This window comes from Poeciliopsis prolifica, unplaced genomic scaffold (genome assembly GCF_027474105.1).
Source record: "Poeciliopsis prolifica strain line A6 unplaced genomic scaffold, Auburn_PproV2 SCAFFOLD054, whole genome shotgun sequence".
Lineage (NCBI taxonomy): Eukaryota > Metazoa > Chordata > Actinopteri > Cyprinodontiformes > Poeciliidae > Poeciliopsis > Poeciliopsis prolifica.
In genome coordinates this window covers 3,149,003-3,177,002 of record NW_026562429.1, presented here as the reverse complement: position 1 = coordinate 3,177,002, position 28,000 = coordinate 3,149,003, and the positions used below count along the sequence as shown (strand labels likewise).

The 28,000-nt window shown below is 36.7% G+C and overlaps 2 protein-coding genes across 3 annotated transcripts in view; both read left to right on the top strand.

Moving 5' to 3' along the window:
* mbtps2 (membrane-bound transcription factor peptidase, site 2) overlaps window positions 1-5,591 on the top strand; it is a 12,285-nt gene extending 6,694 nt beyond the window's left edge. The window contains exons 7-11 of the mRNA XM_055059396.1: window positions 136-316; window positions 912-1,018; window positions 2,050-2,242; window positions 2,864-2,939; window positions 3,784-5,591. Coding sequence (XP_054915371.1) covers window positions 136-316; window positions 912-1,018; window positions 2,050-2,242; window positions 2,864-2,939; window positions 3,784-4,006 — 780 coding nt within the window. The 3' untranslated portion in view covers window positions 4,007-5,591. The remainder of the gene's footprint in view (window positions 1-135; window positions 317-911; window positions 1,019-2,049; window positions 2,243-2,863; window positions 2,940-3,783) is intronic.
* phex (phosphate regulating endopeptidase homolog, X-linked) lies at window positions 4,108-27,903 on the top strand. 2 transcript variants are annotated; one of them, XM_055059394.1, is made up of 23 exons: window positions 4,108-4,199; window positions 6,457-6,586; window positions 14,747-14,803; window positions 14,890-15,051; window positions 16,187-16,270; window positions 16,797-17,023; window positions 17,181-17,249; window positions 17,402-17,518; window positions 17,666-17,749; window positions 18,791-18,933; window positions 19,285-19,378; window positions 20,635-20,763; window positions 20,869-20,970; window positions 21,995-22,072; window positions 22,538-22,641; window positions 22,737-22,795; window positions 23,782-23,836; window positions 24,387-24,454; window positions 24,546-24,676; window positions 24,758-24,823; window positions 24,967-25,071; window positions 25,584-25,660; window positions 26,084-27,903. In XM_055059394.1, exons 2-23 carry the CDS (start codon window positions 6,577-6,579, stop codon window positions 26,184-26,186), a joined length of 2,124 nt encoding a protein of 707 aa, XP_054915369.1. In that variant the 5' UTR covers window positions 4,108-4,199; window positions 6,457-6,576; the 3' UTR covers window positions 26,187-27,903. The 2 variants fall into 2 exon arrangements, with proteins under 2 accessions (XP_054915369.1, XP_054915368.1); XM_055059393.1 differs by lacking the exons at window positions 4,108-4,199; window positions 6,457-6,586 and adding an exon at window positions 9,399-9,693.
* Window positions 27,904-28,000: the final 97 nt, after the last annotated feature.

The following is a 28,000-nucleotide window of genomic DNA, read 5'->3' as shown; positions in this document are numbered from 1 at the left end:
TTTTCTTGTTCTGGCAGGAAATCAGGAAGCCGTTGAATCTGCAGCGCTGATCTGAAATGTTATTGCTTGTTTTTGCTGTTTTAGGACGGAGTCCAGCACAGACATCATATTTTGTGCTGTGTTTTGTTCCCCCAGGGTTCTGCGGCAGAAGGCCCCCGGGGTCTGTCGGTCGGGGATCTGGTGACGCGCCTGGAGGACTGCCCCGTCCGGGGGGTGGAGGACTGGGCCGCCTGCCTGTTCCAGCTGTCCCGCGGCCCGCAGACCGGGTACTGCGTCCCGGCGGCCGGCCTGCAGCCCAGCTGGGCTCACGGCAGACGTGAGTGACTCCATCGTTGCTGCAAAAATACAACAGGATGTCCTTGAACGCATCGCTATAACTGTTAGCTTCAAGTTTTATTGGGAGCCTTCCGTTGTTCAGTCAACATTCTAGTTCTTCTTCTCCTGATATAATGAAGATTTTTGGTTAGAAGAAGAGAATGTACGATTTGGAGAGTTACTTCATTCAGAACAGACTGAATGGACAACCGTCATCCAACCACCCATCCATCCAAATGTCCAACCAACCAACCATGTGTCCATTCAACAAACCATCCATTCTTCTATCCATCTACCCAACCAACCATCCATCTGTCTGTGAAACCAACCATCAAACCAATCAGCCGTCTGTTCGACCGTCCATCCAATCAATTGTCCCATCTGTCCATTAATTTATGAAGCTAACCATCCATCCATCCAACCATCCATCCAACCATTCACTCATTCATCCATCCAACCATCCTCACATCCAATCGACCATATCAGTCCTGAAAGTTAAAAGTATAATCATTGCATTGTTTAAAACAACAAGATATCAAAGCAGCTTCTGAACCAGAAGACTTGTCAACAAAAAGTTTCTTCTTCTTCTGTGGTAGCTTTCAAGCGTCTGGACGGGACGATGGACTGCTGCAGTAACAACAGCCTGACAGACCTCTGCTTCTCCTACATCAAACCACAAGGCAGGAACAGCAGGGAGAGAGAGGTGACACACACACACACACACACACATTGATGCAGAGTCAGCCTTTTCTGACTAATTCTTCATGTGAGCTGCAACATCTAGATTGCTTCCTTAATCCAGTTCTCTGTCTGGGATAAAATGGTCTCATTTTCCTCTGCTGTGTTTTGTCAAAGTTTTACCTTCATCAAAACTGAACCCCTGCAGCAGAAGTTTTTGTTCTTTATACTTTGATGTCTTAAGTTTTGCTTCTACTAATCACTGTGTGAAATGTTTTCTTGTCACCATATTGTCAATGTTAGGCTTCAAGTTCAACATGAAGCACCAAGAGTGAAAAAATACAGATAAAAAAATTTAATATTTATATACAGCAAATGTGATGAATCAATACAATCCAATAGACTCGTGTTGCATTGGTTTACACCCCTTTGATTCACATTAAAGTCTGTTGTTGTAAAAAGACAAAATGTAGAAAATTTTGTTTAAGAGATTTTAGAACTTTCCTGGGCTTTTAGTTGTTTTCACCTGGGATTTCAGCAGAACCGTTTAGTTCTTTTGGGTTGAATGAGATTATTAACTACTGGAGAATGTTGGGAAGAAAAAAGAAATGTTGACATTTTTTCTCAGGATTTTGACTTTTTTTCCTGTAATTTTGAGATTTGTTTTATTCTAATTTTTTTCAAAAAATGTTTTTCTTTGTAGTTCAAAAAATTTTTAACCTGTAATTTTGACTTTTTTTCTTATAATTTGGTATATTTTTTCTTGTGATTCTTAAAATAAAGTCAGAATTTATCATTTTTATTTTCCCTGATCCTCCTTCATACATAAAGTTGCTACTTGAATAAAAACCTTCCTTTTAGGTCAGAAAATGACCAAAAGCATCAATTATGACCAAACATCTAATGCATCTAGAGTCAAAAGCACCAAAATATTTGAACATTTTGTGCTGAAACTGTTAAGAGAAACAGAGAAAACATTTTGTCTCAACTTGCCGCTGATAAGATTAACCAAACAAGCGGAGGGAACCAGGAAATGACACATCTTGCCTCCCGCAGTTCGCCTGCATGCCGGTAAGGAAGATGGTGACGGGAACGGCGACGTGTCGCTCCGACAACGATTGTGGCGTGAACTCGGCCAGCGTCTGCGTCACCCCGTCTCTCGAGAACCAGACCCGCTTCATCCGCGTGGCTCACCCGCCCAGCCCACACATGCTGTTCGTAGGTTTTCCGCCGCACCTGCAGTACGCCGGTACGTCCAGCCGCCTGCAGAGGCAGAACCCAAAAGTATAAATACTCAAGTGAAATAGAAAATGTTTGGTAAAAAAATATACTGATTAACTGATCAAATTATCAGCTTCTTAATGTTTAAAAATTACAACATCAGATGGACCAAAATGTAAAGTGAAAATGTTTTGTTTTTTTATGATGAAAATGACAATAATTCATATCATTAACAAAATCAGGTCAGAAAAAAAATCCAAATCAATTTTTTGGAATAAAAAACTTATGATGCATAAACTGCAGGTCTATGTGACTTTTTGGTTAAAACATGTTTGTTTTTCATAGTTTTCATAGAAAATCCAGAAATTTTCCTCAAGTAAGAGTAGAAACACTTAATAAAATTACACTAAGTGCAGTGGAGTAAAAATATTCCTAGAAGTGTGTTTTTATTTTTCAAAACAGTCACTCAAGTAAATGTAAGTAGTTATCAATAGCCAGTTTGGTAATAATTTAAATGTTAAAGTTGACTATTTCCTCTGTCAAGTGTGTAATTTTAAGACTCTCCTGTGTGTAAACATCATAATCCGGGTAATTGCTGCCGGCTGGACGCTGTAGGTGTTGTTTCTACTTCCTGTTTTGTCTCCTCCAGTGAGTCTGACCAACTTCGTGCCCCGCTTCGGGTTCCTCCACCTGGACCTGCCCGTCTTCATGGAGACCTTCCTAAAGTATCCTTTTTATTTACTACCAACATAAAGCGGCAAGATTAAGTAATCTAAGCATCTCTTTGTTGCAGTTTAAAGATTAAGAGCTTTTCAGCCATGAAAGGCTTTAAATTCCCCCTGATTAACAGATTTAACACCAATTTAGAGACTTTTTTTAATCTGCTGCTGACTGGAACATTGTGTTTTAGACTGAATGTGCCGTCACTTCAGATCTAAGCTCAAGTTAGAAAAATAAAATGTCTTTAGCAGCTTTTGCCTCTAAAAGAAGTTTGTTGAATTAAACACTGAAGCCTTTAACTGCAATTTTCTTGGTTAAGATGAAGCCTTTAGACCTTTTATATTAAACTACACTAATATTTGGATAAATATCCCTTGCTTCCTTAAATTAATTTTAAAAGTGCAAATTAGTCTTAAAAACGTTCACATTGCGACAGGATTATTTAAAAGTTATGACGACGTGTTATAAAAAATATGAGTTAATTTCCACCCAAAAATTTCAGAAATGTACTAGAAAATTGACATTTCTGAGTTTGAAATGTCAAATATTTGCTAGAACTGAAATTAATCTAAAATTTTCTAAATCTTTTTTTTTTTTTTTTTTTACCAAAGTCTGTTTTTTGTTTCTGGCGTCATTCTGTCTGGATATTTGTCCGTTATTCTTGAAGGAGTCGGTCCTGTTTGCTAGAGTCGAATATTCTAGCAGCAGGCTATCTAAGTAGCTCAATGCTAGCTAGTTCTTCTGTTTTGGACTGGAACGTCTAAATGTTTACCAGTTTGAACTGGAACGATCCCAGTTCAGTGGTTTTCGGTTCCTGTCGGTGTTTTCCTGAGCCCCCCCTCCTCTCAGGTACGTGGTGTCCCTCTCCGGCGCGCTGGCCGTCGTTAACTCCGTGCCCTGCTTCGCCCTGGACGGACAGTGGATGCTCAACGCCCTGCTGGAGGCCACGCTGGTTACCGTGGTAACTGACCGCCAGAAGCGCGAGCTGATCGGTTTCTTCCTGCTGCTAGCCGGCAGCGCCTTGCTAGCAGCTAACGTGGCGCTCGGCCTGTGGATGGTAACGGCGCGGTAGCGGCAGGTTCGGTGAACGAAGGGAGGTCCATCTCCAGTCCGGGACGAGCTGCTGACCACAAACTGTGAAGCTGCTGCGAATAGGCGACGACGCCGCGGCAGCGCCGCCACTTTACGCTGACTGTTTTCCCTCCATCGGCCTTTCAGCCGTTACGACCAATGAAGACTTCTTCTCCTTCCACCACCGTGCTTAGGTAAGCTACGGAAGAGGAATAGGACCACAACACACAATTTAATCTCAGAATTTACGCTTTTTTCCTAAGAATTTTATCTTTAATTCCTCAATTCCTTCATATTTTTGACTTTAATTACCAAATTTAGACCCAGAATTCTGATCATTTTTCTCTAAATCCAACTTTTTCTCTGAATTTCTTTTTTTTCAAATTCCAACTATAATGGTCAAATTCTGACTTCCAATTCTGTTTCTCTGAATTCAACTTTTTATGTCTGAATTAAATTGTATCCCATATTTCAACTTCAATTGTCAAATTCTGACTTTCTTTGAGAGATTTCTAATAATTTTTCTCTGAATTCCAACAGTTTTCTCTGAATTTCAAATTTTGTCCTCTGAATTCTGACTTAAATTTCTGAATTCTGACCTAATTCAGTTTTTTTCCTCCAAACATGTTTTTCATCTGAATTTTTTATGTCTCCAAATTTGAAGTGTAATTGTATAATTCTGACCCTTTTTACCCTCAGAATTCCAATAATGTTTCTTTGAATTCCAACTTTTTTCTCTGAATCTTTTTTTTTTCTGCAAATTTCAACCTTAATTGCCAAATTCTAACTTTTTCTTCAGATTTACAACTTTTCTCGTCTGAAGTTCAATTTGTTTTCTTGTGAATTTCAAATTTAATTGCTGATTTCTGACATATTTGTCAGAATTCTGACTTTCATGTATGTGGGCCCCTGTCTTCAATGACACATGTGATTTCTGCATTATGAGAACTAACTTTTTGGAGGATCACGTGTAAAAAAAAAAAAAGAAAAAGAAAAAGAAAGAAAATTACTTTAATTCAAAGAGGCTGGTTAAAATCTGATTTCTTTTTCATTTGGTCAAATCTTACACATGTAAAGAAGATGGGATGCTTCCTGTAATGTGCTTTTCCAACTGAATGTTTACAAGAGCAGATTTTTGCATTTTAAAAATTGTGGTGTTTGAATTTGGATTTAAATGTTATCCAAAAATCCCAAACTGTGTTTTTGCTGTGAAACAGAAGAATTAAGTTGTTCTAAATGGTATTCTCAGTTTCTGTTTTGGTGAATTCACAGCAGTATCATGATCTACATTATGACTGGTGGAGAAATTGCACTATCAATTACTCTTTAAGAAAACATTTGGGTTATTATAATTACCTGAGTGGACCTCTGTCTATCTCGAGATGTAAACGAGAGTACTGTACAGATCAACTGTCTTTCTCTCCTTCAGGCATTCATGCAGGAAAAAAGCCTTCTGTGTTCACTGTGTTCTGACTTTTCCTGAGGTTTCTCTGTTTCCTTCTGACCTCTCACTGTTCACAGTCTGGTTGTAAAAGTTAATTGTGTCAAAAATGTGAAATAAAACATTTTCTTTTTGTTTTTTGTAATTGATTTACCATTTTTTCAGCCTTGCTAATCTGACAAATTTGACCAAAATTAGATAAATTAAGCATATAATATCACGGTTGCCTCTGAATGTTCGCTGCACAAGACTCCACTGCTGAAGAAAAGGTTCTCATTTACAAGCAAGGCTGTTCCAAAATTCATTTAATAGATGTCAGTAGGCTTGTTTATTAATTATTTCTTGTGGTGTTTTATTACATAAACACAACATTTTACCAAGTATTTTTGATGTAGTTTTAGTGCAAATATCTTAATTACTTAGTAAAATTTAGTGTTTTCGTAGTGTAACCAGTATGTATGTACTTGTTTGGTTCGCATGTGGAGATAACTGGATTATTATGAACGATTTAATCGGACTGTATACTGCGAACACAAAATCTTACCAAATATTTTTGTCTAGTTTCTGGTACAAATATATTAATACAATTGAAATAAGACAAAATTAACTTTGCAGTAACTTTTCAGCTAGATATAAACACTTATAACAAGACATTGTCCCGAGTTATAAATGAAATAATAATAATCTATCAGTGGAAGTTGTACTTTTAATTTTCAGGCTCTCACTTCTTGTTGAAAAATCACGGGTAAGATAGTTTTGACTTATTGCTAGTGTATTAAGATGTTTGCAGTAGAAACTGGACCAAAATTACTTGGAAAGATTTTATGTTTTTGCAGTGTACAACCACTACTATTCCACCCTAACAACTACAGATGTACGAAACTATAATAATCCAAGTAAACTTGTGGTCTCAGTGGTTTGTCTGTGGGAAAATCTCACATGCAGAGAGCCTGGTGATTCTCCAGAGATTACAGAGCAGCTTTTACCCTCCAACATATTGTCTTTCTCAGACGCTGGGCCCTGGAAGAAGACGGGCTACGCTTTTAGAAACTCTTCAAACCGCAGAGCCTCTTTGGCGTGGTGAAGGAGTCTGGCTGTGATTACACTTCCTGCGTGAGCGGGCATGAGATATGACACATGGTAATTAGGGAGGGTGTTTCCGTCAGACATGTAAATACAGTGTGGCCTTGACCTCAGTAACAGAGGTGTGTTTACAGAGCAGCAGCAGACCCTGCCGTCAGCAGGTTCGGCAGCGTTTAAGGCGTCATTGCTGCACAATAAGAGGCTCAGCAGCATGTGAGGGACTTACAATGTGTTTGTGTTTAGATTGGATTCTTAGAAAGCGGATCCGTTTTGTCACTTTTCCCTGTCTGTGAGAATGTTCTAGTCATGAAAGTGTCTTTGGAAAACAGTGTCTTCAGTCAGAGGCTTCTTCAAATTCTCTGTAATACAGACTGCTACAAGAGATCTACAAGAGATCTTTCCTTCCAATAGCCATCACTTTCTGCAGTAACTTTTTGAAGAATTAATTAATTACAGAATTTAATTTTCCTTTGGGATCAATAAAGTATTTCTGAATTTGAAAACAGATGGATTCACTAATAGAATTGGTGGCTAGTCTACCACCGCTGCTTTAGATTAGCTAATAGCATTGGTAACTAATCTACCACCGCTGCTTTAGATTAGCTAATAGCATTGGTAGTTAATCTACCACCGCTGCTTTAGATTAGCTAATAGCATTGGTAGCTAGTCTACCACCGCTGCTTTAGATTAGCTAATAGCATTGGTAGCTAGTCTACCACCGCTGCTTTAGATTAGCTAATAGCATTGGTAGCTAGTCTACCACCGCTGCTTTAGATTAGCTAATAGCATTGGTAGCTAGTCTACCACCGCTGCTTTAGATTAGCTAATAGCATTGGTAGCTAGTCTACCACCGCTGCTTTAGATTAGCTAATAGCATTGGTCGCTAGTCTACCACAGGGATCACTTATTAATCAAAGCAAAAGTAAACAATCATCTTAAAATCATATTAGTAATCCTGTACCAGACTGAATGTTCTTTTCTTTGTGTGGGGAAAGTATGACGCTGTTGTCAGATGTTATGGCAATAAGTCTGCATCGAGTAGCTGCCGACACAAAGAGCAAGAAAAAAAACAATACGACTAGTTTTACGTTGTTCTTTATGGGTTTTCTGAGTTATATTTCCCATTTTCTGTGGCAAACTTTAGTAAACTAATAATACCTACACCTCCAGGTTTTATTCGGCTGTACGGCAAGCGATAAAAGAATGGTCGTTTTGCCCTTCAGCGTTGTTCGCATTTGCGACATTTCCGGATATAAATGCTGGTTGCTGTTGCTTATCTCATCCTGTTTATTATAGCCTGGTGCATGTAAACAGACACAGAAGGAGGAGATTACCTGCTGCCTCACATGTCCATGTTATAAAACAATATCTTGATTTGCAGTAACTAAAGTTAACATTAGGGTTAACTCAATCCAACCTGAAACTGTAAGAACAGGCGAACTGTTTTTTTAATTTTAAGCACTTCAGGCTGTAGTTGAAATAAGACAAATCTAACTTACAGTGTAAGGAAAGGCTGTAATGTCATGGAAAGACTTACATATGATTTTTTTGGTTTTCTATTTTTTTTTTTTTTTTGCAAAAATTTTTTTTCCACATTAACAGTCATTATAGTCGCAGAATTTTGAGGAAAGTTAATGCAATTTAAATTTAATGCAATTTGGAATAAGGCTCTAACAGGGCCGGCCCAAGGCTTTCTGGGGCCTGAGGCAGATTTTTATTGGGGCCCCCAATGTGAATCTGTCAACACCATATTCTTTACAATTGTTATTAGCACCATTTGTAACTTTACATCATACCAGTGTTATTATGGCTCTTGTTATTAACATTACATGACATTACAAACTTTAAAAAATTGGATTTTGAAATGCAGCATGATCTTTAAGTGTTCTACATTTTAATCATTTGAGCTGGTAAACACAAAATTTACAGTAAAAAATATTAACAAGTTTGATCCCAGCAGTGGCAGCATAAGGACAAAATCAACTTATCTGAGTAAAAAAACTATAAAATGATTTATAAATTATTTTTGAATGGTGTTCTGTTTGATTTTATCCAATGTTATTTTAAACGTATGTATGCATTTTATCATGCGAGCTTGATGCTCTTGGATGCCCCCTGGTGCTGTGGAGGCCCTAAATGGTTTCTTATCTGGATATTTCTATGTGGAAAGCTCATATCAAATCATTTTGATTTGAAAGCCTCGTGTGAATCTGGACAGTTAAACTTTTATGCCTCTTTTTAGAGCCTCTTGTTTGGAATTTGATTTTACACAGTCAGATAAAAACAGGACACAGTAGCTGCAAGTCCAAATGGAGAACAATGCTGTGGTGCTTGATGAATGGTTGTTTTTCAGCACAAGAGGAAGTCACGCCTATATAAGGAGTTTGAGGCCGACGCCCCAAACCCCTAATGAGCACGTGCAGAAAGAGAGATGTGACCACAGTGATTTGGGGGCTGTGGTGTCACTGCAGTTGCCACCTCCGAGGCCTTCAAAGAAAACCAGAAACGGTGACGTCCGCGTCACATTAGCGTGCCGTAATCAGGTTGCCGGCGCACGTGACCCAGATTCTGTTCTGGTCCAGTTACTCTGTGAAGTGATAAACGTCCTGCAGAGCACCCCGCTGTCCTGGACATGATTACATGATTACACACATTAAACGTGGCACCTTGCACACTAAAAGTGAGAACACAGCAACCAGATGAGGGGTCTGGGATCTCTCCTCATCTAACTGGGAGGACTGGTGCCTGGATTTGACACTGGGAATGGAGGAAGGAAGGGAGGAGTGTTCTGAGAGGAGGAGTGTTTGGATCAGTCAGAGTGAAGTTAGAGAAGCTGCACACAATTTTGACAGATTGAAGGAAGACAGAAGCTGCTTGACGTTGTTAGAAAAACAATTTCTCTATAGTAAAAACCTTTTAATAGTTTAATTTTAAATTATTTATTTATTATTTCTCAACACTTTTTTCACTTTCCAGTGTGTCGTTTTATATATTTTAGCTTTTTTTTTGTGGTTAATTTTAGTTTTTTTGTGTGTGAACGATGGAGCTGGAACATTTACGGGGTGGGGGGGCTAAACCTGAGCACGGCACCAATCGCCTCTACAAGATCGCTCTGGCCATGTCAGTGTGCGTCTGTGCTGCTTTTCTGCTCGCTCTCATAGTGGGTAAGTCCTCACACACACACACACACACACTACCCTTTATCCTACATTATAAACTGTGGGGAATCTACTGTATGGTACAGAAATGTCCTCAGATTGTAGCACATGCAGCGTTTTAAAACAACAGCGCGCTGGTGGTGGAGAGGTGTTGGGTAACATGAGTCAAACTATTTTTGGGTCACATAAGGTTTCATGTGGCCGTTTTGCAGGAGGAGGAAAAGAAAAAACCTGCCTGGTTTTAGTATTAACAAGTAGATTTTTGTATTTAAATGATATAAAAATCACAAAAACTGAGGAAATTTTATCTCATTGTCTCTTTTAGTTCACTTCATGTGTGCATTTATTACTTCCTCTTATATCTATGTCTTTATATTTCTGGAACAAAGTACGTAACGTATTATTACCAGAAAGCGAAGATGTACTGAACCAGATCAGTGGCTGTTTCTAGTTGATTTCCATCTACAGTCCCAGCGGCAGGTTCAGGAAAAGTTGAGAGGAAGTAGAATAAACTATAAAAAATGAAAACACTTATGAAGTGTACAAATGAACAAGTACTGGATTCATTATGTTTGAACTTTGACTACTCCATCCTAACTTGGATATAGTCAGTTTTCCTGTCGCTCTGGACGCATCTTTGCCCAGTTTCTACTCTATTCTTCTTGACTTTAAGTTTACCAACTGATTTTATGATGCTGCCATCACTGTGTTTCTCATGGAAGTGGTTTGCTGATTTCCATGTTGGTCTCATCGGAATAGAAAACCTTCTTCCACATGTTTACTTCCCTGCAAACTTGTAGAAAACCTTAAATAGGACTTTTCTTGGTCAGCAGCTAGTCACATTTACTCAATAAATTTACTTTTAACTTTTTGAAAAGAGTATTTTCACACTTTTTACTTTTACCTGAGTAATTTTACTAAAAGTAAAATAATTTTACTCAAGTAATTTTACTGAAAGTAAAATTACTTGAGTAACATTTCTGGATTTTCTACCCACTGAACAGAGAAACAACCAAACATTTACAAGACACAAACATGTTTTTTCTTGAAAGTTTCTTATTGAAATAAACTGATTTGGAAACATTTTCTTTAGTCTGGTTTTATTATTTTTTGTTACCTATATGAATTGTCATTTTAGTCTTTAAAATGCCAAAATTTCCACTTTTGATCGGTCTGATTATGTAATTTTTAAGAAGTTATGAGTCACAACAGTTTGATGTTTGGTCAGATGCAACTTTGTAACCTAAGCCCTGATCCTTTTTTAGACAGAACGGACTTAAAAAGGCAACATTTGTTCGGGTTCTGGATTTTGCAACATTTGGAGTCATTTTTGGACGGATCGTTCTAGATTTACATTTTCTTTCCTGCTTTCCTCTGCCAGGCAGATGGCTTTACTTTTGACTCAGTGACACGTCATTAAATCAATGACTGCATGGTTCTTTACCTGGTAAACAAGCAAACAAGCCCAAACTGGTCATTATGGGCATGGATCTCTACAGTGGACCACTGGCATTCAGGCTCAAACACCTGAAAATAGCTGCAGCAACTTGAAATTCTGCTTAAAACTGCCTGCTTTAGTGGTTAAAACACCAATTATACGTTGATATGCTCAGTAGGAAACATTTGTAATCTTTCTTGATTTTGCTTTTGGGGGCTCAGCCAATCAGCGCCAAGGAAAATGAATGGCACTCCAGGATTGGCTGCTTTGATTGCACATCATGAACCACTGCACCCTGTAATTTCAGCTTCCCAAGGTCCATTTTTAGAAATGTGCAACAAAAAAATCTTTGAATTTGTGAATATCAAACCATGAAATGGTGGGATTTAATTGTACTGGGATTATTATGTTTCAGAGGTCTTATGGTCTGAAATTGTGCTAAATCTGCCTGGATCTCCATAACCTGCTGTTTGAATTCCCAACTTTCTCAGTGATGAATAATTGACCTCCTTTAAAGGGGCAGTATATCTTAAAACCGACTTTTTTGAGTTTACATCGTGTTATGATGTTAATCCCACATCAAAAACATACCTGGAGTGTTGCTTTGATTCTTTTATGCATGGTTAAGAAATCCTTTAATCTCACAGAACAGGCCTCCCCCTTTCTGCTCCTTCAGACTAGCCAGCAGCAAGTATCAAACACATGGTGGAATGGCAAATCAGCTGAGGTCATTATAGGAGCAACTTCTAAGTGAAAAGTTGATAAATGGTTAATAGAGGAGCAATGTTGAGATAACTTCCTGACAGCAGAGTTTCAGAACGAGCAGGAGCTTCTTAAAGAGACAGAGGCCCAATTTTAAGACGTTCATTTACAAAGTACAATTTCTTCTCAGTAATATAGAAGTTTTATAACAACTGAAGTTAACAATATATAATACTGCCTCTTTAAATGAGAGATCTAAGGAAATATGCCTGGTTGAATTGTTGTGGATTTGATCTAGACATGGTAAAAAACTTCAAATCAAGTGCAGAAATATGCACATAATTTCTTATTTGATTGAACTGAATCGTCCACATTCATCTGTAAGCCTTTAAAGGCCGATGAGGTTCTTTTAAAAATGCTTTTAGGATGTTCAGCTTGGCGTTTCAAGTCCTGATGTGCAGCAAAGCTAATGAGCTATCCTCTTCCACTGGAAACAATTAAATTTCCCAATAAGTGGAGTCATGGAAACGGCATCAGTGGTTCCAGTGATGGTCATAGCTGCAGGGGCTCATGAGTTGGTCTTGGGTGGGGTGAGTATTGTCTTTTTGTTATTGAGGGAAAGCTGCATACTTGTGGCCACACTGAAGTGCAATTATCTTATGTGCCAAGCGAGCAGTTCCAAACTCCCACTCTAATGGAAATGCTCCTTGAGTTTCCAGCCGAGTGAGAGAAGAGAGACTCGCTCTGCTTTGATTTACTCACGGTTCATCAATTAACAGACTTTGACTCTTTGATGTGAGTTTGCATCCATCATTGGCCGTTACTGGCTTGTTTTTGGTGACATAAATGTGTGTGTTTGAAGCAAAAGTGACCAAATCGTGGAGGGATTCTGCAAAGCGGCTCCAAGAAACTCAAACGTCTGAGGTCAGACATCACGGCGCAGTCCGGTCCTGTTCCGGTCATCAGTTTACAATAAGAGTTTGGTCTCCAAATACACTCTGCCGGCTTGCTTCATGGTTTTTTTTTTTTTACAGCTCTTGTTTACCACAGAACCACATCACACCAGACGTTAGAGACTCGAACTTTCTAGAAAGAGTCGCGTAACGGAAATGAACCGGTAAACCTGCGGTTTCTTCTCTGCTGCCAGGAGAATAAACAATGTGTGGATTACAGTGGTTTTATTTTAGTTTCTGCTCACCCTCTTATATGGAGTAATGATAACTTAGCAGAGCAGAGGAGGATAATAAAGGAGAAAAGTTTCCTTAACTGTCAATTCATCCATTGGGAAAAACTAATTAGATTCCCACTCAAAGTCAGATGCTCTCTCATCCAATTCATTTAAAAATGCTTTATTAGTCCCAGAGGGAAATTAAATGTGGTTGTTACTTATATTACAATTTTCTTAAGAGTTGCAGCACTATATGCTGATGGATGTGTAGCAGTCAGTATTACAGAAGATCTATAGAAGCTTCTGACTGAAGACGCAGGCTGCGGTTTTATTATAAATGTACGATAGTTGATAATTATAATTTATACTTTTTGTATCTATTGCCAAAAATAGTGTAGATAAGTCCAGATATTGGTAGTAATTGGAGTATTTCTCTGACGCTGTACTATTTACTTTTATTTGAATAATTTTATTAGGACGTATTTCTACTTTTACTTGAGTAAAATTTCTGTCTTTTCTACCTACTAAATAAAAAACAATGTTTTAACCAAAAATTTACCAGACACACATTAAAGTTAAACAAGTTTCACATTGAAAGAAACTGATTTAGAAAAAAATTATTCTGCCTGATTTTATTTTTTATTACTTATATGAATTATTGTCATTTTTGTCCTTAAAATACAAAAATTTCCACATAACTTTGTATTTTAGTCCATCTCAATATGAGTTTTACATTTTAAATGATTGATCAGTTAGTCAGGACTGACTTTTTTACTCTAACTTGAGTACAATTTGTGTCCTCTGACCACTTCTGGTTAGCTAAATGTTAATTAATGTGTATTAGCTAATAAATTAAGTCTGTCATTCTACAGAGAGGAAAAACGTGTTGGATAGTTTCTAGTTTTCCCAGCAGAGGATTTTTCAATCTGTTTACCAAATCATTCAGAGACAGAAAAAAACAAAAGCCTAATTTGTGATCCTTAAATGTCAGGACAGAGTAATTAGAAAATGACTCAACAAGTGTGGTGGGTTTGATCCACAAGGCTTCTGGAATAACATCCTTTTAACCAATGAAACCAAATTAGAGATGTGTGGGAACAGAAAATTAGCAGAAGGACCTCAGGGCATCTGTTATGCACTGAGGTCGGGTGGCTGATGGTTTTGGTACGTTACAGTCAAGCATTGAAGCTCCATGTGACAGGTGAACCCAAACTGGGCCATCAACGGTCAATGATTCATGCTTTCAAATGGAAAATTAAAATACACCAAGTTTCCACACAAATATGGAGCTTCTCATGTGGTTTGAGTTGCTCCCTTTCTGTCTCCTTACAATTTTATTACGGCCAAAAAGTTCATTCAGTTATAAGGAAAGATAATTAAACATAATTCAATGATCTTTGCAGCTTAGAACTTTTCCTGATTTGCTGAATTTTTGTAAATGGATAATAATACGTCTGGAATCCGATCCAGAACCGCATGGCATTCTGGGGGATGTAGGCAGGAGAAAGGCTTCGGCTGTGGCTTCTGCGCCGATAAAACCACTCAAACTTTGCTCAGTTCAGAGAAATGTAACAATATACTGTGTGAGAACTCTCCAGATGTATCAGCTGGACTGTGGTTCCGGTTTCATGGAACAATAATAGAGAAATATTACCCAAATGGACAATAAAAGTCCTTACTGTTGGAAAAGTTCCAAAGAATTTCAACATATCAGTTATTTAACCCATTAAAAATGTTTTTCTCTGCATTAGTCTCTCAGAAATCCAATCAAGAGGAGTTTTGTCTTTCCCCAGAATGCATCGAAGCAGGTGAGGAAGTTCCCAGCACTGGAGTAAATGTCTTCGGGTTTCTGTGTTGGGTCGTTTGGATCAGAACCTTGTGATTTGTCTCTTAGCCGGGTCCATCCTGAGTAAGTTGGACCGGTCGGTCGACCCCTGTGAAGACTTCTACACGTTCTCCTGCGGCGGCTGGTTGAAGGAAAACACGATTCCTGAAGACTCTTCGTCACATGGCATCTACCCCTGGCTGAGGCAGCATGTCGACATCCGACTGAAAGGTGGATCCATCCATCCATCCATCCATCCATCCATCCATCCATCCATCCATCCAACCATCAAGTGATATGTCCGTCCGTCCGTCCATCCATCCATCCATCCATCCATCCATCCATCAAGTGATATGTCCATCCGTCCATCCATCCATCCATCCATCAAGTGATATGTCCCATCCATCCATCCATCCATCCATCCATCCATCCATCCATCCATCCATCCATCCATCCATCCATCAAGTGATATGTCCGTCCGTCCGTCCGTCCATCCATCATCCATCCATCCTCCATCCATCCATCCATCCATCCATCCATCCATCCATCCATCCATCCATCCATCCATCCATCCATCCATCCACCAACCATCCATCCATTACTTAAGGGATATGTCCATCCATTCAATCCGTCCATCTTTCTATTCATCCATCCATCTCATTGATCATATATCCGTTTTTCCATTTGTCTTTCTCTCTAGCCATCCATTCATCCAGCCATCTGTTATTCTATCATCTGTCCATCCATTCTTTGTCTTTTTAACAATCCATCAATTAAAATAATTGTCCATTCATTTGTCCATTTGATGTTCCATCTGTCCCTCCTTCCATCCCTTCACTCCACTGTTAATAAAGCCAATGTAATCTGGATTCAGTTACTAAAGACTATTGAACTTGACCAGGATGTTTTAAAATACAATTTGAAAAATGTAAGGTGAAAGTGCTTTTGTTCAATTATGATGCAATTGAGCCTTCAGATGTTCCCATTTCCCTTTAAATCTAAGTAACATTTCATGAGTTTCTCTGCGATGTACTTGTTCTATGAACAGCAATCGTATAACTTGTAGTTGCTGCATTTTTTAAGTCCATTTTTATTTTTAATTTTTTTTAATTAGGCCTTCAGTCGGGCCTGCCTCTGCCTTCCTGAATGGCCCAATCAGCTTTGATTTTGCATATAAAATCTAGACGAAACTAAAATGATTTGAAAAGATGCAGAACTTGAACAGAACCCTGAGTGAAAGACACAGATGTCTGTTTCATTTATTCGTATTACTGATCACAAATTAAAATAAAGCCTCATACATATATTTTCTCTTCTTTATTTGTATTTTGGAGACATGAACTCTTTAATGGTTTTTATCTTCCAGAGTTGTTAGAATCTCCTTCGGACGCAAAAGAGCTGCAGGCCGTGACCAAAGCCAAGATCCTGTACCGCTCCTGCATGAATGAAAGTAAGTCGTTCCAGCACCTCCATTCGCTTTAAATCCAGACTTTAACTAGGCCTCTCCAGGTTTTTTTTTTTTTTTTTTTTTTGTGAACCTGCTGGTTTTCCTTGGATCACTGTTACTTTTCCTGATTTTCTGTAAAAATCTGGTCCTGGAGAATAAAGCCAATCATGTTTACGGGACGTTTTCCAAAAAGTCTCAGTGATCATTGAGTGTTAGAAGAACCTTTTGTTTTTGCAGCAGATGCTAAACTTTCTTTGATAGTGGCATAATTTGTTGTTTTTATTAGACCTTTTAGCCTTTTAACTTTGTTTATTTCAAGATTTTCTTTATTCTGCAGATCTGACTGGTGCTATTAACCCATAAATCACAGTAGATTGATAGCTTAAAAAGATGTTTAGATTTGTTTGGATAGCTTTTTCACAGCATTATATATTGCCTAGTTTCTTACGTTTTGTCTAATATTATTTGTTGCACTAAAATGTAGCAGAGATAAAAGGCAGATGTCTATACTGATGTGTTTCTTTGAAAGGCATACTGGAGGAACTGGACGCCAGACCGATGCTGAAAATGCTCCGACAGCCTGAGTTTCGATGGCCGGTGTTGGGGGACGGACTGGGCCGGGAGTACCAGTGGTCTCAGAGTCAGTGGAGTCTCCTGAAGACGCTGGCGGAGATGAGGACCCAGCACAGCAAGAGCGTCCTGATCCGCCTCTACGTCTCCCCTGACGACAAAAACTCCTCCTACTACATCATCAAGGTCCGACAGTCCAAAAATGTTTTATCCTCATATTTCTGATGCCATTTGCTTTGTGAATTAGATGCAGGCAAGTCTGACCAGGTCTAGCAAATGATTAGACAAACAGAGAAACTCTGAAAGATGCAGCAGCAAACTTATTGCTTTTCTGTTCCTGCAGCTCGATCAGGCGTCCTTGTCTCTTTCTTCTAGGGAGGATTACACCACAAACACTTCCTCTGCTCTAGGGGTGAGTTTATGAATCACATTTAGCGCGCCTTGCCACCATTTAGATCAAATTACATTATTTCAACCCTTCTTTGCTGTGGCGTACAGAAAAGATGTTTTGTTTGCCACAAAATGAAAAGTTTTCCCTCATGTATTTTGACTCTTTCTCTCCAGAATCGTGCTGCATTGCTGAGTCTGATGGTGGACACGGCCATCATGCTGGGCGCCCCAAAGCAAGCGGCGCAGACCCAGATGGAAAAGGCTCTCGACTTCGAGACCAAACTTGCTCATGTAAAAACAAAATACAAATCAGTTGAATAAGTCTGAGATTTATGGGTTCAGTAAAACTGTTAATTACACACCAGGTCCGACAGTTTAATTGAAAAAAAGTTTTATGCTCATATTTTTGTCTGAAAATGCTTCTCATTGTACGTGCAGATCCTGATTCCCTATGAAAATCGCACCAGTGAGAACATGTACAACAAATACACGCTGTCCCGGCTGCAGCGCTCCATGCCACAAGTAAGGTCACTGGGAAATCCACCTGCATAACCATTAACTGTCTGGGATTCTGTCATTTTGCTCCAAAGAAACACAAACAAGGATCTTTCACAAATTCCCATAAAAGTGTTATGTTTCAACATTTTTTCAATCAGTTTTTTTTTTCTCCAGCCACATTTCAAATCTGCTTTTGCAAAAAATATTCATAAATTTTCAGAATTTCTATTCTCTAATACAGAAATAGGTTAATTTACGTAATTAAAGTCCCCATCTTTTTTCTTTTTGTGCACCGGATGAATTATAATCTATTTTCTTTTATGGTGTTACATAAAAAATAAAAAGGGGGGCCTGAACTTTAAATTAGCCAATCAACCGCATAGTTAAGCTAGCTAATAGCAGCGGAAGCTAATCAACCGCCGCAGTGTTAGATTTGCTAATAGCAGCGGAAGCTAATCAACCGCCATAGTTAAGCTAGCTAATAACAGTGATCACTTATTCGTCGCAATATAAACATTAAGCCTAAAAATATAAAACTGTAACGGGTTTAACGTCCTGTTCTTTTTGTGGGAAATGTTTTAATGTTTTTTGATGTCGAATCCTGAAACCTGACGTGGCGTTATTTTCAGTTGCTATGATAACAAGTCCGCATGCCGCGCAGCCGACACAGATAGCGAGGAAAAAAACGCGGTTTTGAGTTGTTCTTAAACGGGTTTTCTGCGTTATTTCCCCTTTGCTGTGGCGCACTGCACTAAACTATTAACAGTTAGATCTCCAGGTTTCATTTAGTCAACCGCGGCTCCATGGATGGCATGTAAAAGAATCGTCTTTTTGCTCCAGTTTTGGGAGCATGTGTAAAATTTCCGGATGTAAACAATAACTTGCAGAGGGTCCATAAAGACGATCTGGATAAGACATCTTTAGGAGCAGAAATGAAAACTATAACCTGACCAAATGTCATGCAGTTTGCATTTATATGACAATATAATGTACTTTCTTCATCCTGGTTTTTCTTCCTGCCACTTTTTTTTACTGACAAATGTTTATTTGTTGTTGTGTTTCCAGTTTGATTGGCTTGGATTTGTGAAAGCTGTGGTGGAGTCCAAAGATAATCCAAGCCTTTCCATTTCCTCCTCCGAGCCCGTCATCGTCAGAACCCCAAAGTATTTTAAGGATCTCATGAAGCTCATCAACAGCACAGACGCCAGGTACCAACACCTGAGATTCTCTTAAACTTTTTAATGTAAACGCATTAATAAGTTTCTCCTAATCTTTTTGTGACATTACTCCTTTAATTCTGAAAATGTTCTTCAGGTGATAAAAGGCTGATTTTGTAACTGTCTTTATGTGTCCTTGAAGGTCCAGGTCCATCACTGCTATGACTGTAACTGAACTATAACTGAAGCTGCGTGTTGACTCTAAATTGTTCCTCTTTACGTCCAAAAACGTTAATTTCAGTAAAAATAGTGTATTCACTCTGATATATTTATTTTCTTTGCTCTGAAACATGACCAATGTCTACAAGGATTTCATTCTCTTGTAAATATTTGTTTCTTTAGGACGGTAGCTAACTATGTCCAGTGGAGGACGGTGTTTTCTAAGATCACCACTCTGAGTCGCCGTTTCCTCTACAGATACCTCGACTTCGCTCGGGTTTGTACTCTCAGCACAACTCTGAATTTACTTCAGTAGGTTAATTGGAAAATAAACATGATGAAGCATTTCTATTTTGCAAATAAATATCTTGTAGTAATAAAAAATACCCATCAATAATGAGGATTAGTGCAGGTGATTTCAGTTCTGCTATTTTTTATGTTTTAGATGTTTTTCTGATTGAACAGACCATCTTTTCAGTTAAATGTTTAATTTGTACAGAAAACACAACACTAGATCTGGATTTCTTGTTTATTTAAGCTCTAATTTGACTGGAACTGCATTTTGTCTGACATAATGCAGTACCAGGAGCCTCCAACAGATGGCCCTGTTTGCCTGATTAGCTTTCCATAAAATCCCACCACACAATTTTCATTTAAACTAAAACGTTGCATGTTAAAAAATATACATTTGTTTTATTGTCACATTTCAAAGGTTTAGGTTAAACTTTTAAAACAAGTTTAACCCCTGAAAAGTTGCAGCAAGAAACAAATAGAAAAAGCATAAACTGCAACTTTACTCATTTAACTAAATATTTTATTTCTGTTTAATTTAAATATTAATGGAGTTTGTGGTAAAAATTAAAGACTGAAAGTACAAAAAAAGAGACAAAATAAAATGCCAAATGTGAGCTTATTGAGTTTGATAAATCGCATCATTTAATCAATTTGCAAAACATTTTTTAAAACTAGTTTGTCTATCGCATATAACCCAAATGAAAAAGATTGAAGTTTTTGTTTGAAACAAAGAATTTGAAACAAAATAGTGGATAACTTTAAAGTAGAAGGATGTGAATGTATAGTTTTTAAATATTCTACCAATAAAACTACAAAATCAGTACTTTAAAGAAATAAAATAAAAATAATGTGCCTTCAGCTGAAGGTTTTTCTTTTGTGTAGCAGAAAAACAATCTGAACATTAAAATTTGTTCGTTTTTTTTTTTTCCAAAAAAAATCCTCAAACCCAGTCAGATTTAACAGAGTCGAGTTTTCAGAGGTTCTTATTCAGATTTGGACTTTGACTAGACCCTTTCAACACAATCTAAATCGAACCATTGTATCTTGAATCGTATATTAATTAGAGAGCTAACCTTAAAACTTGTACATGTAAATCTGCAGACGAATGAAAACATTTTGCTTTACTTCAAATTTAAGATCCGCCGTGTCTTTAAGATACTAAATCGAGCTGCTACATTCTGATCTCTACTTATTAATTAAGTCAATTCTAATGAAACGCTGACTCTTGCCCCCCTGCAGGTCACCACAGGTACTACGTCTCTGACTCCACGCTGGGATAAGTGCGTTAACTATGTGGAGAACTCCCTGGTTTACGCCACCGGTCGGCTATTCGTCGACAAACACTTCCAGGAGCACAAGAAGCTCATGGTTCTTCATCTCTTTACGCTCTACAGATATATTTCAGGATGCAGTGCCCCTGCCTTTTACTGTCAAATTGTGCATTGGTTTTCTTTTTTTGCATGTTAATTTCAGATGGAAGAGCTGATTGAGGGGATTCGGTGGGCTTTCATCGACCTGCTGGAGAAGGAAAATGACTGGATGGACCAAGAAACAAAACAGAGAGCCATAGAAAAGGTCAGAAACATTAAACTCAAACGGTTTGTACAGAATTATTTTAAAATGTGGGATTTTGGTCAAACGTTTTGGGTTTCTTTAGACTTCCAGTTAGAATTTAAGTTGATTTTTCCTGGAAGAACTGGAGAAAAACAGAATATATGAAACTGCAACCATTTTTCTTGAAACTCAGAAGGGTTTGATTTATAGATCTTTTTTATTTGTACTTAAAAACCCAAAACTTTAATGTTAAAACATCGTACGTTTTCTGCTAAGTTGTGTGAAAGCAATTATTAATTTAAAAAAATTACAAATTGAGAAATGTTGAGGTTAATCTCTTTTCTAAATAAAACTTGACAATTTTATTTGAAAAAAACTAATCAATTTGGAGATTAATCTCAGAATTTTTACAGAAAAAGCAATGAAATTTCTGAGTTTAAGTCAAAAATATGTAAGAAAAAAAATTCAAAGTTTGACATTAAGCTCAAATATCGAAACATTTAGGAAATTTATGAGTTTGAAAAGTTTAAAATTTTCTAGAAAATAAATGAACATTTGTGAATAATCTTAGAAATTATGAGATTAATCTCAGAAGACGAGGAAATATAAATTTTAAAAGTTGAAAATTTGTTAGAAAAAATGTGCATTTTAAGATTAAAATGTTAAAATTTTGAAACTCAGAAATTGAAGTTGTTTTCTAGAAAATTTCTGATATCAATCTTAAAATTTCTGAGTTTAAAATTTTACGTTTTTAAACTCACAAATTTCCCCCCACAAAATTCCTGAGATTATTAACAGAAATGTACTCCTTTCTATATATCTAAAATCACCCAATTACGCTGCTGTAGTTTTTCAGTTTCATTGGTGAAATGTATTAATTTATTTTAGGTTGAACCAAAGTAATTTACCACCACGGTTTATTTTCCTCATTAAGCCGTTTTTATTTTAATCACATTTAAATCAAAACATTATTTTCGTTAATCAGAGTTTGCCACATGCATTCATATTCAAACATGTTTTACGGTTTGTGTTTTATTTTCTCAAGGCTCATGCGGTCCTGCCTAAGGTTGGGTATCCAGAGTTTATTTTGAATGATACCTACCTCACAGAAGACTTAGAACAGGTTTGTATCACACAAATTCATTAAGGACACTTACAGTGCATTTATTGCAAAAACAAGACGAATATAATGGCTACATAATATTTAGTTAGTGGAGTTCCTCAAGGCTCTGTTCTTGGGCAACTTTTATTTTAAATTTCTCCAAGCTTTCTTTCACTCAATGTATAAAATATTACCATAATTCACTCCCTTACCGAAACTCAAAATGTGAAAAAAACTAGAAAAGTTCTTGTTTTTGGTCCCAAAACTCCAAATTAGACATCAGAACTTAAAAAAACTTTAGAAAACTAAAAAAACCAAGGATACTAATGACTACAAATCACACCAGAAACATAGGTTGAGTTATGGACTCAATTTGACATTTATTGGACTTTTACTTTCTTTTCCAAGTAAAAAAGCAAAAGTAAAGGAAGCAATTATTTTCCATTTTGTTTGCTTCATGAAATGTTTTGCATTTCTCCGTTTCAGCTAAAGTTCAATGAAAAGGATTACTACGGCAACGTAATGCAGACGCTGAAGTTCATCGCCCAATCAGACGTCTCCTGGCTTCGAAGGAGCGTCCCACGCACAGAGTGAGTCTCTACTGCAACACAAATGTTTTTTTTTCTTGTTTTACATCCCAGCTGACACGCTTTGTTGTGTATTTATATATATTTGATCTTTTCAGATGGTTTACAAACCCAACCACCGTGAACGCCTTCTACAGTTCATCCACAAATCAAATCAGTAAGACGTGATGTGGGTGGAGAAACGCGCTCATTAAGGGAGATATTTCTCTCTTCTTGCTCATTTGCCTGACGAATTGTAAATAAGGTTTCAGACAAAGTTAAATAAAGATTCAACTGATTGAAGACTTTGTGTTTTTGCAGTGAGGACATGACTACAAAGTATTGTTGGTTTAGCGTCTAGCGCAAATATCTTAGTATGCTAGAAAGAAGAAAAAAATTACTTACAAGTAGCTTTTCAGCAAGATATTGGAGTCAATATTTTCTTAATATTGATTAAAAAGTACTGGGAGATGATTTAATTTATGGGGAAAAATGTCTTATAAGTGAAATAATCTGTTAGTAGAGCTAGTACGTTTCATCAATATTAAGGAATTGATTAGTTAAAACAATCTCCAATATCTTGCAGAAAAGTTTGGCTGTTGAAATTATTAATTAATTGTAAATTCAATATTTTGCATTTGCACGATTTTTCTTCTTCTACCAGAAACTGGATGACTAAAGTCTTCAGTTTGGTGCTTTGGTTTCAAAAGATAATTTTGCTTACAGAGTCTTCATAATTAATTTAATTTATTTTGGATATTTAAAATGTTTTTCAGTTCCAGTGTTAAATGTTCATTAGAATTTAAAGTTTATTGATCTTTGAGAATATATTGTTGCATTATTTTTGCAATTATTACCATCAAATTATTTTGTCAAAATGACAATATTATTGTTTATAGCAATAACTTCTTGGACAATTTATTGTTGAGAAAAATTAGTTATCGTGTCAATTCAACTTTTGTCTTATTACCAATGTGATGATATATTTTCAGTAGAAACAAAACAAACATACTTAGTAGGATTTTGTGTTTTTGCTTTCAGTCTTAAAGGTTTCAGTCATAAGAGAAAATTTCTGAATTTAAACGTTTATAGAGGCTATTTGGACAAAATCCAGAAAACAAAAGTGTTGAGAGAAATTCACCTTTATATATTTTTTTTTTTCAGGATTCCCAGCTGGAGAGCTTCAAAAGCCTTTCTTCTGGGGAAAGGAGTATCCAAGGTGAGGTTAAGTAAATCCGACATGCTCTGCTAGCAGGGCAGAGTCGCCTCCTCATGCTTTATTTGGCAGAAGTAATTGCAGGATTTTCATGGCACGAGTTTCTCATAGAAAACCTAACCTGTCCAGAATGCAGAGTCTCCTACTTTCAGCTGCAAAGAGCCAGAAACGACAGGAAAAAAGAAAAGTCGTCAAACACTTTTATTTATTTTAGCCGTGGAAATTCGGTTAGCTAGTTTCTGTTTTAGTAGGATTAATATAAAATTCTGGCTTCATATAATACCTATATATTTAGATGCACATTAAAGAATTAAATCTTTACTTTAACAGATATGAACTAGTTCGCAGTTATTAAAACATTTTCACATGTCAGCTTGTTTTATTAGCGTAAATGTTAGCTTTTTGGCTAAAAACATAAAAATGTTGCAAGACATTTTTATGTCTTGCAACATCTGCTTTTGTCTAAATGTGATTTATTTTCCTGCTACTTCACTTAAATTTGTTGTTTTTCCACTTTGTAACCTCTGGATCATTTCATCTGTGTGTTCTCCAGGTCATTAAGTTACGGCGCCATCGGGGTGATAGTGGGACACGAGCTAACTCACGGCTTCGATAACAACGGTAAAAGCTAATGGGCCAAAAACACTTTGAATTGAACCAATTTCTAACACATTTGTTTTAGTGTGTGTGTGTGTGTTTTTATGTTGAAAAGGTCGCAAATATGACAAAAATGGTAACCTGGACCAGTGGTGGAGTCAGACATCTGTAACAGCCTTTACCAATAAGACCCAGTGTATGATTGATCAGTATAATGAATACTACTGGGAAGAAGCAGGTCTAAATGTAAGAAAACAGAACTGAGCTTCCTTATAAAAGAATTCAAAGTCAATATGCAAATAAGTGTGACTCCATTCTGTTTTGTAGGTGCGTGGTAAGAGGACCTTGGCAGAAAACATAGCAGACAACGGGGGAATCAGAGAAGCATTCAAGGTGATACTTCTTGAAGTCCAGACATTTTGAACTTAATTGTGTGTAAAAGTAATCATTGCTCCGATTAATCAGGACTGCCTGAAATGATCCGGACATAATTCGGCATTGGGTGAGTGGATGTTTCTTTTTCTGTTTGTGCGTAGGCCTACAGGCGGTGGGTGGACAGCAGTAGAGGCGGCGTGGAGGAGCCTCTGCTGCCAGGACTGGAACTGAACAACAATCAGCTGTTTTTCTTGAGCTATGCGCATGTAAGCACACACACAAATGCTTCATTTCTAAATAATTTATGTCGAATGAAGCTGATAGATGGGTTTAAGTTAAAAATCGATCCTCAGCAAGTGGTAGTGATTCCAGATGTTTTGATTATATAAAACAGAAAATTGCATTGATGACATTTTAGGGTCAGTGTTTTTTATTTACCTTGATACATTTCTTACAAGAATTTTAATTTATTGTCGCAATAAATTCCAATTAATGATGATTAAAGAAACCAGAACTGTCCTTTTTTGTCAGGATTAATGTTATTTTGTTCAATAAATGTGAAAATGCAGTTACTATGTGCAGTTTTATGAAACAAGTCACAATTCTTTTTACAAATTGGAGTGTTTTTCAAGAGCGCTATTTGTGTTTGTGGGGCTATGACTGCTCTGCTCTGCAGTGAAACTTGGAGAGATGCTGGCGTAAATGTGAAGGCAGATTTGTCAATGTATTAGAATTATAGTTAAGTGAAAGTCTTATTCAGTATTTCTTCATCCTGCAGGTTAGATGTAACTCATACAGACCAGAAGCAGCCAGAGAGCAGATCCAGAGTGGAGCTCACAGTCCTCCCAAATACAGGTGAGAAAGAAAACATGCAGACAGAAATAACTCACTATAAAGTCACTATGAATGCTATAAAATCAATACAGTCACTATAAATACGACAAAGTCACAATAAAGTGGCTATGAATGCTATTAAGTTTCTATAAAGTCACTATGAACACAATAAAGTCATAATAAAGTTGCTATAAAGATACTATGAATGCTTTGAATTCACTATAAAATCACTGTGAATGCTATCAAGTCACAATAAAGTCGCTATAAATACTACAAATTACTACTAAGTCACTAAGAATGCTATAAAGTCACTATGAACGCAGTAAATTCACTATGAATGCTATAGTCACTGTGAATGTTAGAAAGTCACTATGAATGCTATAAGGTGACTGAAGTCGCTGTAAAAACTGTAAATTTAATTTTTACATTTCTGTCACCGTCCAGAGTCATCGGCGCAATGAGCAACTACGAAGAATTTTGGAAAGCATTCAACTGTCCTCAGTCATCGGTGATGAACCGAGGAGCGGAGTCCTGCCGCGTGTGGTGACCTTTGACCTCATTCTCAAGCCCTGGACCGGTGGTAATATCTGACAGGGTGACCAAAATGTTTTTCACAAGGAGGGAACAACAAAAAAGTGAGTTGTTTGAACATGTCTGGAAAATAGATGCTTTTTACGAGCCACACTTAGAAAAACAAAATAAAATTATGAGAATAAAGTCATAAGAATACAAGAATAAAAATGTACCAGAATAAGGTCATAATATTGCAGAGTAAAATCTAAGTAACATGAGAATAAGATCATAATATCACAAGAATAAAGTTTAAATAATACCACAGTAAAGTTGTAGTATTCCATGAAAAAAATCATTCTTGTAATATTTTGACTTTATTCTTGTTATTTATTTATTTTTCTCAGTGCAGCCGTAATTTTCCATAAAAATGGAAACATTTCCATTTTTAATCAGGTGGGAATATCTCTTTTTGGTGTTTTATTGCAAAAATCCTAAATGAATTTCTCTTCAAGCGACCACTATTTAGAGATTATACTTTAAGTTTATCAATATTGATCAACTACTCTATATATTAGTGTAAATATACAATGTCTTTAACTTTTATATGAATTAAAAACACATTCCAGTCACAACTGGCTTATATTGTAAGATTAGAAACACTGTAAACCAAAATCAGTTCATGTTTGAGCCTAAATATTTTCTTTTTCTTTATGTGAAAACTCAACACTGAAACAATAAAAGACTTGCTGGAATATTTTTAAAACCTAACACTGTTAAAAAAGCAGATATACAAGTTGTTTTGTTTTACTGAGCAGGTCCAAATGACTTTGGTGTCCAAGTTTTAGGTCTTGATATAGTTCCTGCGCTTTGTGGCGTCGCCCTCAGTCTTATGTTTACGGTGCAGTTTTGATGTAAGTTCATTAAATAAAACAACCACAGGCACAAAAAGTGAACACAAAATTTCAGGGGGGATTTTAAACAAGACAAAGAATGCAATAAACCGAGTTATCAGCAGCTCTAGAGTTGCTCAATAACTCTCAAAATGATGACATTTGAAATATTTTAATATTTTTTGGTGTTATTTAATGAAACATTTTTCAATCTAGAAGTAAGTTTCATAATAGATGAAATTCGAGGCATCATTTCACTAATTGAGGTGACTAAATGCTCCAAAAGTAAAACGATTTTTAGATTAATCACACAAAAAAATATAATTTTGATTTTTCATGCTCTGAAATTTTCAGTTTTTTTGCTAGACCATATGTGATTTTCAAATTTTTTTTTTTTGAGGTCAATCTCCAAATTTTTCTTGAAAATTTCTGAGATTAATCTCAAAATTTTTGCTTTATGGCAGAAATTTACTCCTTTTTTCTATTTACAATGGCCATAATAAACCTTTGTTTGAACATCTTCAATTGAAAACCCCAAAACACATAATCTAATGTCCATTACAAACTATTTTAATTGATAATCATATATTTTAGACAAACTATTTAATTATTTTACTCACTTTGTTATTCTGAAAGGAAACCAAAACATTCAAGGTTTTACTGTACAGTGCAATCAGTTTTATCATGGAAATCTCTAATATATTCATTGTCATGGTGATCATCTGCTGTTTTTTTGTTTTATGTTTCTGAAACTTACTGTGAAAATGTTTCTACAATGTAAGTTTATGCAACGCGTTTATGTCCCTTTTTTTATTTCCTCCTTTTTCTTGTTTCTGGTTAAAATAAAACCGTGGAACGCCATGGTGTTCGTTTGCTATTAAAATTTAGTCTGGGATGAAAATGATAGAGTACAGACAAAGCTGATGTATGGCCAACAAAAGCTTGTTTTTGGATTGAT